The sequence below is a fragment of the Clarias gariepinus genome, chromosome 20 (assembly GCF_024256425.1).
Source record: "Clarias gariepinus isolate MV-2021 ecotype Netherlands chromosome 20, CGAR_prim_01v2, whole genome shotgun sequence".
Taxonomy (NCBI): domain Eukaryota; kingdom Metazoa; phylum Chordata; class Actinopteri; order Siluriformes; family Clariidae; genus Clarias; species Clarias gariepinus.
Window position 1 is genome coordinate 447,829 of NC_071119.1, and position 17,172 is coordinate 465,000.

General features: G+C 42.9%; 1 protein-coding gene across 2 annotated transcripts in view; it reads left to right on the forward strand.

Moving 5' to 3' along the window:
* Nucleotides 1-14,362: 14,362 nt before the first annotated feature.
* The window catches only part of pcdh18a (protocadherin 18a), a 5,995-nt gene continuing 3,185 nt past the window's right edge, over nt 14,363-17,172 (forward strand). For both annotated transcript variants that reach the window (XM_053480230.1, XM_053480231.1), the window contains exon 1: nt 14,363-17,172. This exon is cut by the window's right edge and continues 167 nt beyond it. In XM_053480230.1, coding sequence (XP_053336205.1) covers nt 14,877-17,172 — 2,296 coding nt within the window. In that variant the 5' untranslated portion in view covers nt 14,363-14,876.

The following is a 17,172-nucleotide window of genomic DNA, read 5'->3' on the forward strand; positions in this document are numbered from 1 at the left end:
GTGTAATCGTGTGTGTAAGTGTGTGTGTTACAGTGTAATCGTGTGTGTAAGTGTGTGTTACAGTGTAATCGTGTGTGTAAGTGTGTGTTACAGTGTAATCGTGTGTGTTAGTGTGTGTTACAGTGTAATTGTGTGTGTAAGTCTGTGTGTTACAGTGTAATCGTGTGTGTTAGTGTGTGTTACAGTGTAATCGTGTGTGTTAGTGTGTGTTACAGTGTAATCGTGTGTGTAAGTGTGTGTTACAGTGTAATCGTGTGTGTTAGTGTGTGTTACAGTGTAATCGTGTGTGTAAGTGTGTGTAAGTCTGTGTGTTACAGTGTAATCGTGTGTGTTAGTGTGTGTTACAGTGTAATCGTGTGTGTTAGTGTGTGTTACAGTGTAATAGTGTGTGTTACAGTGTAATAGTGTGTGTTAGTGTGTGTTACAGTGTAATCGTGTGTGTTAGTGTGTGTTACAGTGTAATCGTGTGTGTTAGTGTGTGTTACAGTGTAATCGTGTGTGTTAGTGTGTGTTACAGTGTAATCGTGTGTGTTAGTGTGTGTTACAGTGTAATCGTGTGTGTTAGTGTGTGTTACAGTGTAATCGTGTGTGTAAGTGTGTGTTACAGTGTAATTGTGTGTGTTAGTGTGTGTTACAGTGTAATCGTGTGTGTAAGTGTGTGTTATAGTGTAATCGTGTGTGTAAGTGTGTGTAAGTCTGTGTGTTACAGTGTAATCGTGTGTGTAAGTGTGTGTTACAGTGTAATCGTGTGTGTAAGTGTGTGTTACAGTGTAATCGTGTGTGTTAGTGTGTGTTACAGTGTAATCGTGTGTGTTAGTGTGTGTTACAGTGTAATCGTGTGTGTAAGTGTGTGTTACAGTGTAATCGTGTGTGTTAGTGTGTGTTAGTGTGTGTTACAGTGTAATCGTGTGTGTTAGTGTGTGTAAGTCTGTGTGTTACAGTGTAATCGTGTGTGTTAGTGTGTGTTACAGTGTAATCGTGTGTGTTAGTGTGTGTTACAGTGTAATAGTGTGTGTTAGTGTGTGTTACAGTGTAATCGTGTGTGTTAGTGTGTGTTACAGTGTAATCGTGTGTGTTAGTGTGTGTTACAGTGTAATCGTGTGTGTAAGTCTGTGTGTTACAGTGTAATCGTGTGTGTTAGTGTGTGTTACAGTGTAATCGTGTGTGTAAGTGTGTGTTACAGTGTAATCGTGTGTGTTAGTGTGTGTTACAGTGTAATCGTGTGTGTAAGTGTGTGTAAGTCTGTGTGTTACAGTGTAATCGTGTGTGTTAGTGTGTGTTACAGTGTAATCGTGTGTGTTAGTGTGTGTTACAGTGTAATAGTGTGTGTTACAGTGTAATAGTGTGTGTTAGTGTGTGTTACAGTGTAATCGTGTGTGTTAGTGTGTGTTACAGTGTAATCGTGTGTGTTAGTGTGTGTTACAGTGTAATCGTGTGTGTTAGTGTGTGTTACAGTGTAATCGTGTGTGTAAGTGTGTGTTACAGTGTAATCGTGTGTGTTAGTGTGTGTTACAGTGTAATCGTGTGTGTTAGTGTGTGTTACAGTGTAATCGTGTGTGTTAGTGTGTGTTACAGTGTAATCGTGTGTGTAAGTGTGTGTTACAGTGTAATCGTGTGTGTTAGTGCGTGTTACAGTGTAATCGTGTGTGTAAGTGTGTGTTACAGTGTAATCGTGTGTGTTAGTGTGTGTTACAGTGTAATCGTGTGTGTAAGTGTGTGTTACAGTGTAATCGTGTGTGTTAGTGTGTGTTACAGTGTAATCGTGTGTGTAAGTGTGTGTTACAGTGTAATCGTGTGTGTTAGTGTGTGTTACAGTGTAATCGTGTGTGTTAGTGCGTGTTACAGTGTAATCGTGTGTGTTAGTGTGTGTTACAGTGTTATCGTGTGTGTTAGTGTGTGTTACAGTGTAATCGTGTGTGTTAGTGTGTGTTACAGTGTAATCGTGTGTGTTAGTGTGTGTTACAGTGTAATCGTGTGTGTAAGTGTGTGTTACAGTGTAATCGTGTGTGTTAGTGTGTGTTACAGTGTAATCGTGTGTGTTAGTGTGTGTTACAGTGTGTGTTAGTGTGTGTTACAGTGTAATCGTGTGTGTTAGTGTGTGTTACAGTGTAATCGTGTGTGTTAGTGTGTGTTACAGTGTAATCGTGTGTGTAAGTGTGTGTTACAGTGTAATTGTGTGTGTTAGTGTGTGTTACAGTGTAATCGTGTGTAAGTGTGTGTTATAGTGTAATCGTGTGTGTAAGTGTGTGTAAGTCTGTGTGTTACAGTGTAATCGTGTGTGTAAGTGTGTGTTTGTTAATCGTGTGTGTAAGTGTGTGTTACAGTGTATCGTGTGTGTAAGTGTGTGTTACAGTGTAATCGTGTGTGTTAGTGTGTGTTACAGTGTAATAGTGTGTGTTAGTGTGTGTTACAGTGTATCGTGTGTGTTAGTGTGTGTTACAGTGTAATCGTGTGTGTTAGTGTGTGTTACAGTGTAATCGTGTGTGTTAAGTGTGTGTTACAGTGTAATCGTGTGTGTTAGTGTGTGTTACAGTGTAATCGTGTGTGTTAGTGTGTGTTACAGTGTAATCGTGTGTGTTAGTGTGTGTTACAGTGTAATCGTGTGTGTTAGTGTGTGTTACAGTGTAATCGTGTGTGTTAGTGTGTGTTACAGTGTAATCGTGTGTGTTAGTGTGTGTTACAGTGTAATCGTGTGTGTTAGTGTGTGTTACAGTGTAATCGTGTGTGTTAGTGTGTGTTACAGTGTAATCGTGTGTGTTAGTGTGTGTTACAGTGTAATCGTGTGTGGTTAGTGTGTGTTACAGTGTAATCGTGTGTGTTAGTGTGTGTTACAGTGTAATCGTGTGTGTTAGTGTGTGTTACAGTGTAATCGTGTGTGTTAGTGTGTGTTACAGTGTAATCGTGTGTGTTAGTGTGTGTTACAGTGTAATCGTGTGTGTAAGTGTGTGTTACAGTGTTATCGTGTGTGTAGTGTGTTACAGTGTAATCGTGTGTGTTAGTGTGTGTTACAGTGTAATCGTGTGTGTTAGTGTGTGTTACAGTGTAATCGTGTGTGTTAGTGTGTGTTACAGTGTAATCGTGTGTGTTAGTGTGTGTTACAGTGTAATCGTGTGTGTAAGTGTGTGTTACAGTGTAATCGTGTGTGTTAGTGTGTGTTACAGTGTAATCGTGTGTGTTAGTGTGTGTTACAGTGTAATCGTGTGTGTAAGTGTGTGTTACAGTGTAATCGTGTGTGTTAGTGCGTGTTACAGTGTAATCGTGTGTGTAAGTGTGTGTTACAGTGTAATCGTGTGTGTTAGTGTGTGTTACAGTGTAATCGTGTGTGTAAGTGTGTGTAAGTCTGTGTGTTACAGTGTAATCGTGTGTGTTACAGTGTAATCGTGTGTGTTAGTGTGTGTTACAGTGTAATCGTGTGTGTAAGTGTGTGTAAGTCTGTGTGTTACAGTGTAATCGTGTGTGTTAGTGTGTGTTACAGTGTAATCGTGTGTGTAAGTGTGTGTAAGTCTGTGTGTTACAGTGTAATCATGTGTGTTAGTGTGTGTTACAGTGTAATCGTGTGTGTTAGTGTGTGTTACAGTGTAATCGTGTGTGTTAGTGTGTGTTACAGTGTAATCGTGTGTGTTAGTGTGTGTTACAGTGTAATCGTGTGTGTAAGTGTGTGTTACAGTGTAATCGTGTGTGTAAGTGTGTGTTACAGTGTAATTGTCTGTGTAAGTCCGTGTGTTTGTGTGTGTTTAATAGATAGATAGATACTTTATTGATCCCGAAGGATCAATTAATGTGTTACTGTGTGTTTGTAAATGTGCGTGTGTGTTGGTTTGTGTTTCAGTGTGTTGGTGTGTGTTTCAGTGTGTTGGTGTGTGTTGGTGTGTGTTTCAGTGCGTCGGTGTGTGTTTCAGTGTGTTGGTGTGTGTTACTGTGTGTTGGTGTGTGTTTGTGAATGTGTGTGTGTTTCAGTGTGTTGGTGTGTGTTTCAGTGTGTTGGTGTGTGTTGGTGTGTGTTACTGTGTGTTGGTGTGTGTTTCAGTGCATCGGTGTGTTTCAGTGTGTTGGTGTGTATTTCGGTGTGTTACTGTGTGTTTGTGAATGTGTGTGTGTTTCAGTGTGTTGGTGTGTGTTTCAGTGTGTTGGTGTGTGTTTCAGTGTGTTGGTGTGTGTTACTGTGTGTTTCAGTGTGTTGGTGTGTGTTTGTGAATGTGTGTGTGTTTCAGTGTGTTGGTGTGTGTTTCAGTGTGTTGGTGTGTGTTTGTGAATGTGTGTGTGTTTCAGTGTGTTGGTGTGTATTTCGGTGTGTTACTGTGTGTTTGTGAATGTGTGTGTGTTTCAGTGTGTTGGTGTGTGTTTCAGTGTGTTGGTGTGTGTTACTGTGTGTTGGTGTGTGTTTCAGTGTGTTGGTGTGTGTTACTGTGTGTTGGTGTGTGTTTCAGTGTGTTGGTGTGTGTTACTGTGTGTTGGTGTGTGTTTCAGTGTGTTGGTGTGTGTTACTGTGTGTTGGTGTGTGTTTCAGTGTGTTGGTGTGTGTTTCAGTGTGTTGGTGTGTGTTACTGTGTGTTGGTGTGTGTTTGTGAATGTGTGTGTGTTTCAGTGTGTTGGTGTGTGTTTCAGTGTGTTGGTGTGTGTTTCAGTGTGTTGGTGTGTGTTTCAGTGTGTTGGTGTGTGTTACTGTGTGTTTCAGTGTGTTGGTGTGTGTTACTGTGTGTTGGTGTGTGTTTCAGTGTGTTGGTGTGTGTTGGTGTGTGTTACTGTGTGTTGGTGTGTGTTTCAGTGTGTTGGTGTGTGTTACTGTGTGTTGGTGTGTGTTGGTGTGTGTTTCAGTGTGTTGGTGTGTGTTGGTGTGTGTTTCAGTGTGTTGGTGTGTTTTACTGTGTGTTGGTGTGTGTTTCAGTGTGTTGGTGTGTGTTACTGTGTGTTGGTGTGTGTTGGTGTGTGTTTCAGTGTGTTGGTGTGTTTTACTGTGTGTTGGTGTGTGTTTCAGTGTGTTGGTGTGTGTTACTGTGTGTTGGTGTGTGTTTGTGAATGTGTGTGTGTTTCAGTGTGTTGGTGTGTGTTTCAGTGTGTTGGTGTGTGTTTTAGTGTGTTGGTGTGTGTTTCAGTGTGTTGGTGTGTGTTACTGTGTTTCAGTGTGTTGGTGTGTGTTACTGTGTGTTGGTGTGTGTTTCAGTGTGTTGGTGTGTGAATGAGTATATCATTATATGTGTGTGTGTGTGTGTGTGTGTGTGTGTGTGTGTGTGTGTGTGTGTGTGTGTGTAGATGATGTGTAAAGTCTGGTGCTGTGGATGTGCCATGTGCACCTGCTAAATTTTCCTTTTTTGTGTGTAAATGACCTACATAGTGCACATAATAATGGCATTTATGCATGTCTTTGTGTGTGTATGTGTGTGTGTGTGTGTGTGTGTGTGAGAGAGTAGCGTGTCTAAGTGCATTAGTTTGTGTCTGTGTTTATGTCTTTACCCGGCCGCGGCTCTGCGCTGGAGGAATTCCTCACACTTCTTTGTTGAGGAAATGCGATTAGTGGGCACTGTAATTGCGTTAGCGCCCTGAGAGCACAGAAGAGCGCCGTCCAGATCAGACCTGTTCACACACACACACACACACACACACACACACACACACAGTCTGGACTGAGATCTGCAAACAACCTTCTCTTCACATAAAGGGAAAAGTTGATAAAGAGTGCATAGAGAGTGAGACAGGAAAGATAGTGTGTCAGTGTGTTATAGTGTGTCAGTGTGTTATAGTTTGTTATTGTGTATGTTACAGTGTGTCAGTGTGTTATATTACAGTGTGTCAGTGTGTTATAGTGTGTCAGTGTGTTATATCACAGTGTGTCAGTGTGTTATAGTGTGTCAGTGTGTTGTAGTGTGTCAGTGTGTTATATTAGTGTGTCAGTGTGTTATAGTGTGTCAGTGTGTTACAGTGTGTGAGTATGTTACAGTGTGTCAGTGTGTTATAGTGTGTCAGTGTGTTATAGTGTGTCAGTGTGTTATATTAGTGTGTCAGTGTGTTATAGTGTGTCAGTGTGTTACAGTGTGTGAGTATGTTACAGTGTGTCAGTGTGTTATAGTGTGTCAGTGTGTTACAGTGTGTGAGTCTGTTACAGTGTGTCAGTGTGTTATAGTGTGTTATAGTGTGTCAGTGTGTTATATTACAGTGTGTGAGTCTGTTACAGTGTGTCAGTGTGTTATAGTGTGTCAGTGTGTTATAGTGTGTCAGTGTGTTATATTACAGTGTGTCAGTGTGTTATATTAGTGTGTCAGTGTGTTACAGTGTGTGAGTCTGTTACAGTGTGTCAGTGTGTTATAGTGTGTCAGTGTGTTATAGTGTGTCAGTGTGTTATATTACAGTGTGTCAGTGTGTTACAGTGTGTCAGTCTGTTATATTAGTGTGTCAGTGTGTTATATTACAGTGTGTCAGTGTGTTACAGTGTGTGAGTCTGTTACAGTGTGTCAGTGTGTTATAGTGTGTCAGTGTGTTATAGTGTGTCAGTGTGTTATATTACAGTGTGTGAGTCTGTTACAGTGTGTTACAGTGTGTCAGTGTGTTTTAGTGGGTCACTGTGTTACAGTGTGTTATATTAGTGTGTCAGTGTGTTATATTACAGTGTGTCAGTGTGTTACAGTGTGTGAGTCTGTTATAGTGTGTTAGTGTGTTACAGTGTGTCAGTGTGTTACAGTATGTTATATTAGTGTGTCAGTGTGTTTTAGTGGGTCAGTCTGTTACAGTGTGTTACAGTGTATCAGTGTGATATAGTGTGTCAGTATGTAATATTATAGTGTATCAGTGTGTTACAGTGTATCAGTGTGTTATAGTGTGTCAGTATGTTATATTACAGTGAGTCAGTGTGTTATATTACAGTGTGTCAGTGTGTTATAGTGTGTCAGTGTGTTATAGTGTTTCAGTGTGTTATGTTACAGTGTGTCAGTGTGTTATATTACAGTGTGTCAGTGCGTTATAGTGTGTCAGTGTGTTATATTACAGTGTGTCAATGTGTTACAGTGTGTCAGTCTGTTACAGTGTGTCAGTGTGTTATATTACAGTGTGTCAGTGTGTTACAGTGTGTCAGTCTGTTACAGTACGTCAGTGTGTTACAGGCAGTGAGTCTGTTATATTAGTGTGTCAGTGTGTTTTAGTGGGTCAGTGTGTTACAGTGTGTTACAGTGTGTCAGTGTGTTATATTAGTGTGTCGGTGTGTTACAGTGTGTCAGTGTGTTATATTACAGTGTGTCAGTGTGTTACAGTGTGTGAGTCTGTTACAGTGTGTCAGTGTGTTATAGTGTGTCAGTGTCTTATATTACAGTGTGTCAGTCTGTTACAGTGTGTCAGTGTGTTATAGTGAGTCAGTGTGTTATATTACAGTGTGTCAGTGTGTTATAGTGTGTTACAGTGTGTCAGTGTGTTATATTAGTGTGTCAGTGTGTTTAAGTGGGTCAGTCTGTTACAGTGTGTCAGTGTGTTATAGTGTGTCAGTGTGTTATATTACAGCGTGTCAGTCTGTTACAGTGTATCAGTGTGATATAGTGTGTCAGTATGTAATATTATACTGTATCAGTGTGTTACAGTGTTTTAGTGTGTTATAGTGTGTCAGTATGTTATATTACAGTGTGTCAGTGTGTTATAGTGTTTCAGTGTGTTATGTTACAGTGTGTCAGTGTGTTATATTTTGTCGGTGTGTATGTTACAGTGTGTGTTACAGTGTGTCAGTGTGTTATATTACAGTGTGTCAGTGTGTTATAGTGTGTCAGTGTGTTATATCACAGTGTGTCAGTGTGTTATAGTATGTCAGTGTGTTATAGTGTGTCAGTGTGTTATATTACAGTGTGTCAGTGTGTTATAGTGTGGCAGTGTGTTATATTACAGTGTGTCAGTGTGTTACAGTGTGTGAGTCTGTTATATTAGTGTGTCAGTGTGTTATATTACAGTGTGTCAGTGTGTTACAGTGTGTGAGTCTGTTACAGTGTGTCAGTGTGTTATAGTGTGTCAGTGTGTTATATTACAGTGTGTGAGTCTGTTACAGTGTGTCAGTGTGTTTTAGTGGGTCACTGTGTTACAGTGTGTTACAGTGTCTCAGTGTGTTATATTAGTGTGTCAGTGTGTTATATTACAGTGTGTCATTGTGTCAGTGTGTTACAGTGTGTGAGTCTGTTATAGTGTGTTAGTGTGTTACAGTGTGTTACAGTGTGTTATATTAGTGTGTCAGTGTGTTTTAGTGGGTCAGTCTGTTACAGTGTGTTACAGTGTGTCAGTGTGTTATAGTGTGTCAGTGTGTTATATTACAGTGTGTCAGTCTGTTACAGTGTATCAGTGTGATATAGTGTGTCAGTATGTAATATTATAGTGTATCAGTGTGTTACAGTGTATCAGTGTGTTATAGTGTATCAGTATGTTATATTACAGTGTGTCAGTGTGTTATATTACATTGTGTCAGTGTGTTATAGTGTTTCAGTGTATTATGTTACAGTGTGTCAGTGTGTTATATTACAGTGTGTCAGTGCGTTATAGTGTGTCAGTGTGTTATATTACAGTGTGTCAATGTGTTACAGTGTGTCAGTCTGTTACAGTGTGTCAGTGTGTTATATTACAGTGTGTCAGTGTGTTACAGTGTGTCAGTCTGTTACAGTACGTCAGTGTGTTACAGGCAGTCAGTCTGTTATATTAGTGTGTCAGTGTGTTTTAGTGGGTCAGTGTGTTACAGTGTGTCAGTGTGTCAGTGTGTTATAGTGTGTCAGTGTGTTATATTACAGTGTGTCAGTCTGTTACAGTGTGTCAGTGTGTTACAGTGTGTCAGTGTGTTACAGTGTGTCAGTGTGTTATAGTGTGTTAGTGTGTTACAGTGTGTCAGTGTGTTACAGTGTGTCAGTGTGTTATATTAGTGTGTCAGTGTGTTTTAGTTGGTCAGTCTGTTACAGTGTGTCAGTGTGTTATAGTGTGTCAGTGTGTTATATTACAGTGTGTCAGTCTGTTACAGTGTATCAGTGTGATATAGTGTCAGTATGTAATATTATAGTGTATCAGTGTGTTACAGTGTATCAGTGTGTTATAGTGTGTCAGTATGTTATATTACAGTGTGTCAGTGTGTTATATTACAGTGTGTCAGTGCGTTATAGTGTGTCAGTGTGTTATATTACAGTGTGTCATTGTGTTACAATGTTTCAGTGTGTTATAGTGTGTTAGTGAGTTACAGTGTGTTACAGTTTGTCAGTGTGTTATAGTGTGTCAGTGTGTTACATTACAGCGTGTCAGTCTGTTACAGTGTATCAGTGTGTCAGTGTTTTATAGTGTGTCAGTCTGTTACAGTGTATCAGTGTGTTATAGTGTGTCAGTATGTAATATTATAGTGTATCTGTGTTACAGTGTATCAGTGTGTTATAGTGTGTCAGTATGTTATATTACAGTTTGTCAGTGTGTTATATTACAGTGTGTCAGTGTGTTATATTACAGTGTGCCAGTGTGTTATAGTGTGTCAGTGTATTATAGTGTTTCAGTGTGTTATGTTACAGTGTGTCAATGTGTTACAGTGTGTCAGTGTGTTCTGTTACAGTGTGTCAGTGTGTTACAGTGTGTCAGTCTGTTACAGTGCGTCAGTGTGTTACAGTGTGTCAGTCTGTTACAGTGCGTCAGTGTGTTACAGTGTGTCAGTGTGTTCTGTTACAGTGTGTCAGTGTGTTACAGTGTGTCAGTCTGTTACAGTGCGTCAGTGTGTTACAGTGTGTCAGTCTGTTACAGTGCGTCAGTGTGTTACAGTGTGTCAGTGTGTTTTATTAATGTGTCAGTGTGTTATAGTGGGTCAGTCTGTTACAGTGTGTTATAGTGTGTCAGTCTGTTATATTAGTGTTATATTACAGTGTGTCAGTGTGTTTTATTACAGTGTATCAGTGTGTTATATTAGTGTGTCAGTGTGTTATAGTGGGTCAGTCTGTTACAGTGTGTTATAGTGTGTCAGTGTGTTATATTAGTGTTATATTACAGTGTGTCAGTGTGTTTTATTACAGTGTATCAGTGTGTTCGAGTGTGTCAGTGTTTTATAGTGTGCCAGTGTGTTACAGTGTATCAGTGTGTTATAGTGTGTCAGTATGTTATATTACAGTGTGTCAGTGTGTTATATTTCAGTGTGTCAGTGTGTTATAGTGTGTCAGTGTGTTATAGTGTTTCAGTGTGTTATGTTACAGTGTGTCAATGTGTTACAGTGTGTCAGTGTGTTATATTACAGTGTGTCAGTGTGTTATATTATAGTGTATTATTGTGTTACAGTGTGTCAGTGTGTTAAGTCAAGTCAAGTCAAGTCAAGTTGCTTTTATTGTCACATCACGTACTGGTACACTGGTACCGTACACGTGAGTGAAATTCTTTTGTGCAAGCTACACAAGCAATAGTGGTGTACAATTATAAGAATAAATATGCATATGGATAATACAGAAGTAAAATATAGTGCAAGTGTTATTAAAAAAAAAAGGGAGCATAAGTATACACATCTACACATACAGAATATACACACATATACACGTCTATGTATATATATACACATACATATGTATACATATATCTACATATGCACATACACACATATGCTTACATGTATATACCCATACACACACAATATTGGGGTAGTGTTTACTTGTGTATAATGATAAGGAATGATCGCAGTGATTGTTGTGCAAAAAGGCAATTATGTGCAGTGTGGAGTGCATAAAGTGGCTTAGTGACTGTAAAGTGACATTGTGAAAGTGACAAGTGGAGACCTATTGGTCAGTGTGTTACAGTGTTTCAGTGTGTTATATTATAGTGTATTATTGTGTCACAGTGTGTCAGTGTGTTACAGTGTGTCTGTGTGTTATATTATAGTGTATCAGTGTGTTACAGTGTGTCAGTGTGTTACAGTTTGTCAGTGTGTTATATTATAGTGTATTATTGTGTTACATTGTGTCAGTGTGTTACAGTGTGTTATATTATAGTGTATCAGTGTGTTACAAACTCAAATTCAAATTTTCTTTTGTCACATACACAGTCATACACAGTACGAAATGTAGTGAAATGCTTATACGACTGCCAGTGACCCTAAAAGAGAGAGAGAATTAAAGTTTACAATAAGAGATAAATATGAATAAAAGAAATACGATAGAAAAATTAAATAGAAAAATTAAATTAAACTAGGAAAAATAGAACTAAAAATAAAAATAGAAATATGATGTACATAAAAATAGAAATATACTGTACAATTTGAAATATACTGTACTGGGTGTGCAAATATGCATAGAACAAAGTGTCTTTGTGCAGAGGTTATTAAAGTGTCTTTGTGCACTGGTCCAGGATGTAAACGTAAACATGTAGTGTAGTTGTGAAGGTAGGTGTGCGTGGAATTGTCCATACCTCCAATTGGACCTGGATTTCCAACCTCCTCCAGGTAGGCCGTCTCATCGTTGTTGGTGATCAGGCCCACCACGACAGTGTCGTCAGCAAACTTGATGATGGTGGTGGAGTTGGTAGTGGCCACAGTGTGTCAGTGTGTCAGTGTGTTACAGTTTGTCAGTGTGTTATATTATAGTGTGTCAGTATGTTACAGTGTGTTATAGTGTGTCAGTGTGTTACAGTGTGTGTGTGTGTGTTTTCTCTCTTTCTCTCTGTTCCAGTATCTCTTCATATCAATCATTTGTCCTGTCTAACCCCATCTCTCTCTGTATTAATCAGTTTGTTTATAAGTGTGTGTGTGTGTGTGTGTGTGTGTGTTATCACCTCTAGGTTGGACTATTGTAATGCCTTACTGTCTGGTTGTTCAGCTAGATGCATAAACAAGCTTCAGCTAGTCCAGAATGCAGCAGCGAGAGTCCTCACCAGAACCAGAAGATATGAGCACATCACCCCTATCTTATCTTCACTCCATTGGCTCCCTGTGAAATTTCGCATTGATTTTAAAATACTACTCTTGACATATTAAGCATTAAATGGTCTCGCGCCACAGTACCTGAGCGAACTGCTAGTGTTTTACGATCCGCCACGCCTACTTCGATCAAAGGATGCAGGCTGCTTGTCAGTACCGCGTATTATGAAAAATACAGCTGGGGGCGGAGCTTTTTCTTACAAAGCCCCAAAGTTATGGAATAGTCTTCCAAATAGTGTTCGGGACTCAGACACAGTCTCAGTGTTTAAGTCCAGGCTAAAAACCTATTTATTTAGCCAAGCATTTTTATAAATAGATTTGCCATAGGTAAAGGAGCAGATCTGGGGGACTCATGGACGTAGAGTATTATGGTGAACTGGTATGTTTGGATGCTGTCTTCCTCACTCTCATTGATCACTCAGGTTTGCTGACGGTGAGGTGATTGTTTGCTTTACATCTCAGTTCCCCCTCATGTTTGTGTTTCCTTCTGGCTCTCCCTTTTAGTTATGATGTCATAGTTAGTCCTGCCGGAGTCTCTGCTTGCACTCTACAGTTAATATACATTCACATTATACATTGTGTGACTGTGACCATACCTAACTGCCATCTCTCCTCTTCTTCTCTTCCCCCCCTCTTTCTTTTTCCTCTCTCCTCCTGTCCCCCCCTTTCACTCTTTCTCTCTCTCTCTGTCGAGCTACACATGTCATTCCTGAGCTGCCAGTGATCCAGACTCCCTCTGCCCTCCGGACCTGTCTGACCCATCCTGGTGCCCCGCTTCTGGCTGAAGATCTCGTCACATGGATGCCCCGTGTGTCTCTCTGGGATGCGTCTGGTGTCTGGGGATGATTCTCTCTACCTAGAAAATGGTTCTGGTTCTGATTCTCTGTACCTAGAAGATGGTGTTGGCAACTCTGGGGACTTGACAGTTCGATAGTTCAGGACTGGAACTTCTTACAAGTCTACCTGGGTCTTCAATAACTACCTGGACTCCATATTAACATCAATTAACATCAGCTATTATAGCTGAACTGCCTCCCACCCTACACACTGTATAAATGCAGATCATTTACTGCTTTCTGTTTCACCCAGATGAGGATGGGTTCCCTGTTGAGTCTGGTTCCTCTCAAGGTTTCTTCCTATTACCATCTCAGGGAGTTTTTCCTTGCCACTGTCGCCCTCGGCTTGCTCACCAGGGACAAACTGACTATTTTGATTCATACAAATTCACATTTCATACAAACTTAAATAATTCTTTGATTGTGTAAAGCTGCTTTGCGGCAATGAAAATTGCTAAAAGCGCTATACAAATAGAATTGAATTGAATTGAAATTGAATTGTGTGTGTGTGTGTGTGATAATAATAATACGCGGGGTTGACCTGTGTTCCTCAGCGGATTTGCGCATGCGTTATAGCGCGTGGTATGAGCCGTGTGTAAAGCAGGGCACTCACACGAGCTGGTGTGTTCGTGCGCGTGATGCGACACACACAGATTTCACGCGGTCCGACTCTGACACGTGAGACGCGTGGGAATACACAAAGAGACGTGTGTGTGTGTGTGTGTGTGTGTGTGTGTATGTGCGCACACGCTCTCGTACAGTCCCTCGCTTAAACATTTCTGATAAAGGCTGAAGTGTTCCCCAGTGTCTCCCCATGAAGGAACCCCAGAACCCAGAACCCTGATCTAGAACCCTGAGCCTGACCCGGTAACCCTGTTCAGTTTAGTTCCTCTTAAGGTTTCCTTCTACTGCCATCTGAGAGAGGTTTAGTTCATCAGGGACAATCTGATCATTCTGGTTCATACACACACACACACCCACACACACACACACACACTCACATATATACACATATATACATACATCTCCTCATATATAGACGCACACACACCAACGCACTCACACATCTCCTCAAACACACACACACACACACACACACACACTCCATCATGTTCCTCTGACTGTGTGAAGCTGCTTTGTGACACTGCCTGTTGTTTAAATCCCTATAGATATAACACTGTATTGAGTTGATGTGGACCCTCGGACCCCAGTGCTGCACCAGGACCGACCATCTAAAGTTATAATGTTGCACACACACACACACACACACACACACACACTATGTTGAATGAAGTGAGAGCGCGTCATTACCTAAACACCGTGCAGTGAACACCCCAGGTGTGCATCATTAACACACACACACACACACACACACACACAGTTCAACACTTCAGCGGGGGCAAAAGTGACGACATCAGCGTGCACGTGCATGAGTTTTTTTTAATGACCGCACGTCAAAGGACGTTTCAATTTGGATGAATAATTAATGAGGACAATAATGAAAAGATCTGTAGAGAGAGAGAGAGAGAGAGAGGGAGGGAGGGAGAGAGAGAGACCCCCACAGGGCGGAGTTTGCCCCCCTTCTCCCCCCCTCTGTTCCTTTAGCAGACACACACAGGGGGCAGCGCTTCAGTTTGGGGAGAACTCTCAGACAGACAGACGCACGCGCGCGCCTTTATCCTCATCGCAGCCGTAACTCTTCTCTTCACTTATTTATTTAATTATTTAATTATTTAATTAATTATTTAATTATTTATTTATTTCTGTAGTTCATTGTTGTGACTCGGTCCGACCCGAGCGCGCGCGCCCCTGACGCGTCTGGATGCCGTGCGCGCGCTCTCCCTCTCCGGCGCGACAGCAGACGGCGGTGATGTAGACGTCTCTCTCTCTCTCTCTCTCTCTCTCTCTCTCTCTTTTCTTTCTTTGCGTTTTTCTGTTGAATTGATTCTCGTGCTCGCGCTGCGCCCCTCCCTGCCCGCCGCTTTGGACTGTTCCGGGGTGTGTTTCTGTGTGAAAGAGTGTGTGTGTGTGTGTGTGTGATGTTTTGGGAGCGATAGAGGGATCACACACAGACACGCGCAGACACAAACACACACGCACGCACGCACGCACGCAGACGCAGGCGCTCTGAAGGGAAGAAAGGGAAGAAAAAAAGGAGATTAAAAGTGATGATGTGGGATCTGACTGTGAGGAGAGGAGGAATGCATCGCGCGCGCTTTGTGCTCTTCACTCTCATGCTGTCTGGGTTTGGTCATGTGATGGGAAGGACACTGAGGTACCGCGTGCAGGAGGAGCAGGAGCCGGGCACCGTGATCGGCTCCCTGATGGAGGACGCCCGTGACGTGCTGGCTCACCTGCCCAGCTCGGTGCAGTTACGTTTCCGGGCGGTGCAGCGCGGCGGGGCGAGCGCCCTCTCCATACGTGAGCGCGACGGCGAGATCAGCGTGAAAGGCCGTCTGGATCGCGAGAAGTTGTGCGACCGAAACCCGAACTGCTCCGTGGAGTTTGATGTGCTGACCCTGCCCACTGAACACCTGCAGCTCTTCCACGTGCAGGTAGAGATACTGGATGTGAACGACCACGCTCCTCGGTTTCCACGTGCCGTCATCCCTCTGGAGATCTCCGAGACCGCCGCCGTAGGGACACGAGTCCCACTGGACATCGCCGCTGACCCGGACGTCGGTGAGAATGCTCTGAGCACCTACACTCTGAGCGCATCTGACACATTTGGGATCGACGTCCTCACCGGAACCAACGGCGCCAAGTACGCCGAGCTATTGGTGCTAAAGGAACTCGATCGCGAGAGGCGCTCAAGCTACGAGCTACGACTTACAGCGTCCGATGCCGGGTCACCTCCCAGGACAGGAACCACAGTTCTGAAGATCACAATCGCCGATTCAAACGATAACAATCCTGTTTTCGCAGAACCGTCATACACCATCGAGCTCCCGGAGGACGCGGCACCAGGTGTCTTGCTGGTGGATCTGAACGCTACGGATGCAGACGAAGGCACGAACGCGAAGATCGTCTACTCCTTTAGCAGCCACGTCTCTCCAAAAGTAATAGAAACATTCCGGATCGATCCGGACACTGGCCACCTGACCCTGCTTAGGAAGGTGGACTTTGAGACAGACGATTTATATGATGTGGACGTACAGGCGCAAGACTCAGGGCCAAACTCGATGCCAGCACACTGCAAAATCACAATCAAGGTAAAGGACGTTAACGACAACAAGCCAGATGTTAGCTTGAGCCTGATGGGGAACGACGAGGAAGCAGCGTCTGTCTTGGAATTAGCACCCGTCGACACGTTTGTAGCGCTTGTACGTGTGGACGACGCAGACTCGGGTTTAAACGGCGAGGTCATGTGTCGACTTGCTCGCGAAGGCCACTTTCGGCTGCAGAAGACGCACGAGAAGAACTACGTAATTCTTACGAATGCCACTTTAGACCGGGAGACTCGCTCGGAATACGGCCTCACGATAATCGCAGAGGACCGTGGAACTCCAAGTCTGTCCACTGTGAGACACTTCACGGTTCGCGTGCAAGATGAGAACGATAACGCGCCTCATTTTGACAAGAACCGCTATGACGTTTTTAAGGATGAGAACAACTCACCTGGCGCTTACCTCGCCACAGTGCACGCCACGGACCCGGACTTAGGCAGTAATGGTCACGTGAGCTATTCTGTCTTGGAGAGCACTGTGCACGGAAGCTCCATTTCTACTTACGTCACCGTGGATCCATCAAGTGGTGCCATTTATGCCTTGCGCACCTTTGACTACGAGGAAATTAGCCATATAAGCTTCATGGTTCAAGCACGTGACTATGGCAACCCGTCACTAAGCAGCAACGTGACTGTTGTCTTGAACGTCCTTGACGTGAACGACAATCGCCCAGTGATTGTAGCACCTCCACTTCGAAATCACACCACTGAGTTGCCTGTTTCCAAATATTCTGACTACGGCGATCTCATAACCACGATCACGGCTACAGATCGTGACTCAGGCATTAACGGTGACATCTCTTGCACCATCATGGCCGGAAACGACGCTGGTTACTTCTACATGGACAGCCGCACGTGCGAAATGCGTGCTAATGTAAGCTTGCGTGACGTCCCGACCAATCACATTGAGCTCATGATCCTGGTCCAGGATCACGGCAGCGAACCCCAAGAAACCAGGGCTATGCTGCGCCTGACACTCCTGGAGAACCCTGAGAACCTCGCTGACCCTCTGGCAACAGGAGGTGGTGGCAAAGAGAACGTCCTTGATGCCTCCACCATCATCATCATCTCATTGGGCGCTATCTGCGGTCTGCTGATCATCATCATGGCGGCACTAGCTCTGCGCTGTTCGCGTGACAAGAACGACACGCGGTCGTACAACTGCCGCGTTGCGGAATCCACCTATCAGCAGCGGCCGAGAAAACCGTCACGCCAGATCCACAAAGGTGACATCACAC